A 2,370-nucleotide genomic window follows, 5' to 3' on the forward strand; every position below is an offset into this window, starting at 1 on the left:
CCGAAGTCACCGTTGCCAGCTACGTGCTCTCCTCCGCTTGCAACAACGTGCGATTGTTTTCACGTCCTCCTAGGACGTCGACTACCGCCCGTGATCCTGATCCGCTGCGCGGTCGTAATCGCAGCTCTGCCACACTATTTCTCTCCATCGTGCGCGTTTTACTGCCTCTCCTTTGAAAATTCTACTGGCCATTCATTCATTTGGTGCTTATCCTCTCCTGCGTAGCCGCAAAGATTCTCGCCGCCAAACATTTGTTTCACCTACGAACAGTGCCAATGCGTTCCTGCCACCAAGGAGCTTGGGTTTGTTTTACACGTTGCGGGGGCCGGAACTTGAACCAGAGTTGCGGTCTTACTTCGGGCAATCTCAGGAAGCCAGCGACCCAATGGCTCTAGAGGGGCAGATATTTTTATTCTATCTTATGCTAGCCCCATGCCCGGTTCGGACGGCATCAGTGCAGTACACCTGGCAAAATATTCATCATCAACATATCTCGCGCACCTAAGTCCGCTGCTGGTCTGCTTCTAGTATAAAACTGTGAAAGAACTCACCAAGCCGCCTGCTTGGTTAGTCATACTAGATTTCTCCATGTCAGGACCTTCCTTCATTGCGTTCGTTATGGTGGCTGTTCTTCATCTGCGATATACGCGTTGGGCGTTGTATCGTTAAATGACGTGGGTTTTGTTTCTGGTGTCCAATTTCCTTGAATCTTCGGCAAGTCTCTCACATTCGCTCCAATATAACATTCCGGAAAGAGATTGTCGTTCTCTCTTCTACCCTTACAAGTTGACTTGGTCTTTCGGATTGTTTTCTCCGGAGGAAGAAGATGAGGCGGTCATTGCTCTCTCCTTAGACGAAGAATTAATCAGGTGAATCTTCTTCCTGCGGGCTCCGCCGTTGTATAATGCGAATCGAAGAATTATTTCTTTTTACTATTATTTGGCCTGTTTCTTTTCATTCATATCTGCTCGATCAGATCTCCATCAACTGCTGATCTCTTTTCCTGTAGCTTGGCATCCACATACGCCATTGGAGATTCATCTTGAATTCTCCGATCCTGACTTCTTCCTTGGGCCAAGGGGCTTGCTTCTAGCGCGAGGAATCCTCCACAGAGATGTTCTCAAAGAACAACGAAAAGGAGCGTCTGAGACTTGCCGTGCTGAATCAGGAGAGGACGTTCAGGGAACAGGTGAGGCCGACGGCTTGCTCTTCTTCTTGATAATTCCCCTCTCGGTTTCCTCCTGGTTAAGTTTTCTGAGCGGCCAGGTCAACGAGCTCCACCGTCTCTACCGGCTTCAGAAGATCTTGATGAGGGAGATGAAACAGGAAGCCGACTACCACCGCACACGGGAAACTGTAAACTGGACAGATAGACCGAGGGTTATTGATCTGGAGCGTCCTGCCGAAGAGTACGAAGAAGACGATGGCATGCCCGAGAGTGAAGAAGAGACCGAGATTGAACTGACGCTGGCCACGGGGACACGCTCGAGGAAGAAGAACACCTCGTCAACGTCCGAATCAAGGGCCAGCTTCTCTTCCCTTTCCTCTGAATCCCGAAGAGACGACAGTCTAAAGTTTCATGACTGGGTTTCGCTTCAACCTCCGAGGTTGCACCGGTGCCTGAGCCTTAGCATTTCATGAGAGTGGTGATTCCAGTAGACCTTCTTCTGAAGAAAGAAGAAATGAACGCAATCGTTGATTCAAGCTCGACCGTTCGCCATTGCCGTGTCTTCTCTCTCTCCTTTGTCACGTCGATGGGTTATTCTATTATTGTACCGTCTATCGTATCTCGCGGACGGACTTGTTCGGCGTCCTCTCGTTTGTAAGATTCAGCAAGAAAATGACCATCTATTGGCCTGTGCGCGGCCAGCGAGGCACTGCGCAAATGAAGTCCCGAATGGGCACTTCTAGAGTGGCCACTTCTGCAAAAAGCCATCGGATGTGTGGACACTTCATTTTTAATGGAGAGGAAATTCACACATGCGTTTTGTTTGAATTCAATAATGCAGATCATAGTAAAAATTATTCACGTGCAATATTCATGATGAAGTCCATGGATATGTCCAATTATAAGTAAATTAAGATGAGGCCCATTCAACAGCAATCACTTAACTTTAAGCACTCATCCTACACATTCCTAGTCATAGGATATTTAAGCGGGACATCAAAATATCTGGATAGCATAGCACTATATACCGTGTTCATTTAATGATGATAGTTGATCTTATGATCATTTGTGTGGTCACACTAAGGAGAGACTAGGTGCGATTGATGGAAAAAATCGCCAAATTTATCCTCATGAATTCCTAGATGATTATGTATATGGTTCTTACCCCTGATACACCAAGCATATATTGTGGATAAAATGTT

The 2,370-nt window shown here is 47.0% G+C and overlaps 1 protein-coding gene across 1 annotated transcript; it reads left to right on the top strand.

The window, feature by feature from the left end:
- Nucleotides 1-236: 236 nt before the first annotated feature.
- LOC144702270 (glycosyltransferase-like protein) lies at nt 237-1,873 on the top strand. Its single transcript, XM_078574243.1, has 3 exons — nt 237-869; nt 1,010-1,189; nt 1,267-1,873. The coding sequence occupies exons 2-3, from the start codon at nt 1,115-1,117 to the stop codon at nt 1,639-1,641; spliced, it is 450 nt and encodes a 149-aa protein (XP_078430369.1). The 5' UTR covers nt 237-869; nt 1,010-1,114; the 3' UTR covers nt 1,642-1,873.
- Nucleotides 1,874-2,370: the final 497 nt, after the last annotated feature.

The sequence above is a fragment of the Wolffia australiana genome, chromosome 4 (assembly GCF_029677425.1).
Source record: "Wolffia australiana isolate 7733 chromosome 4, ASM2967742v1".
NCBI lineage: Eukaryota > Viridiplantae > Streptophyta > Magnoliopsida > Alismatales > Araceae > Wolffia > Wolffia australiana.

Bases quoted from the DNA above. Each gene is read 5' to 3' on its own strand.
- LOC144702270 (XM_078574243.1), top strand. From the start codon at position 1,115: ATGTTCTCAAAGAACAACGAAAAGGAGCGTCTGAGACTTGCCGTGCTG. The intron at 1,190-1,266 runs GTGAGGCCGACG...CTGAGCGGCCAG, and splicing joins AGAGGACGTTCAGGGAACAG to GTCAACGAGCTCCACCGTCT.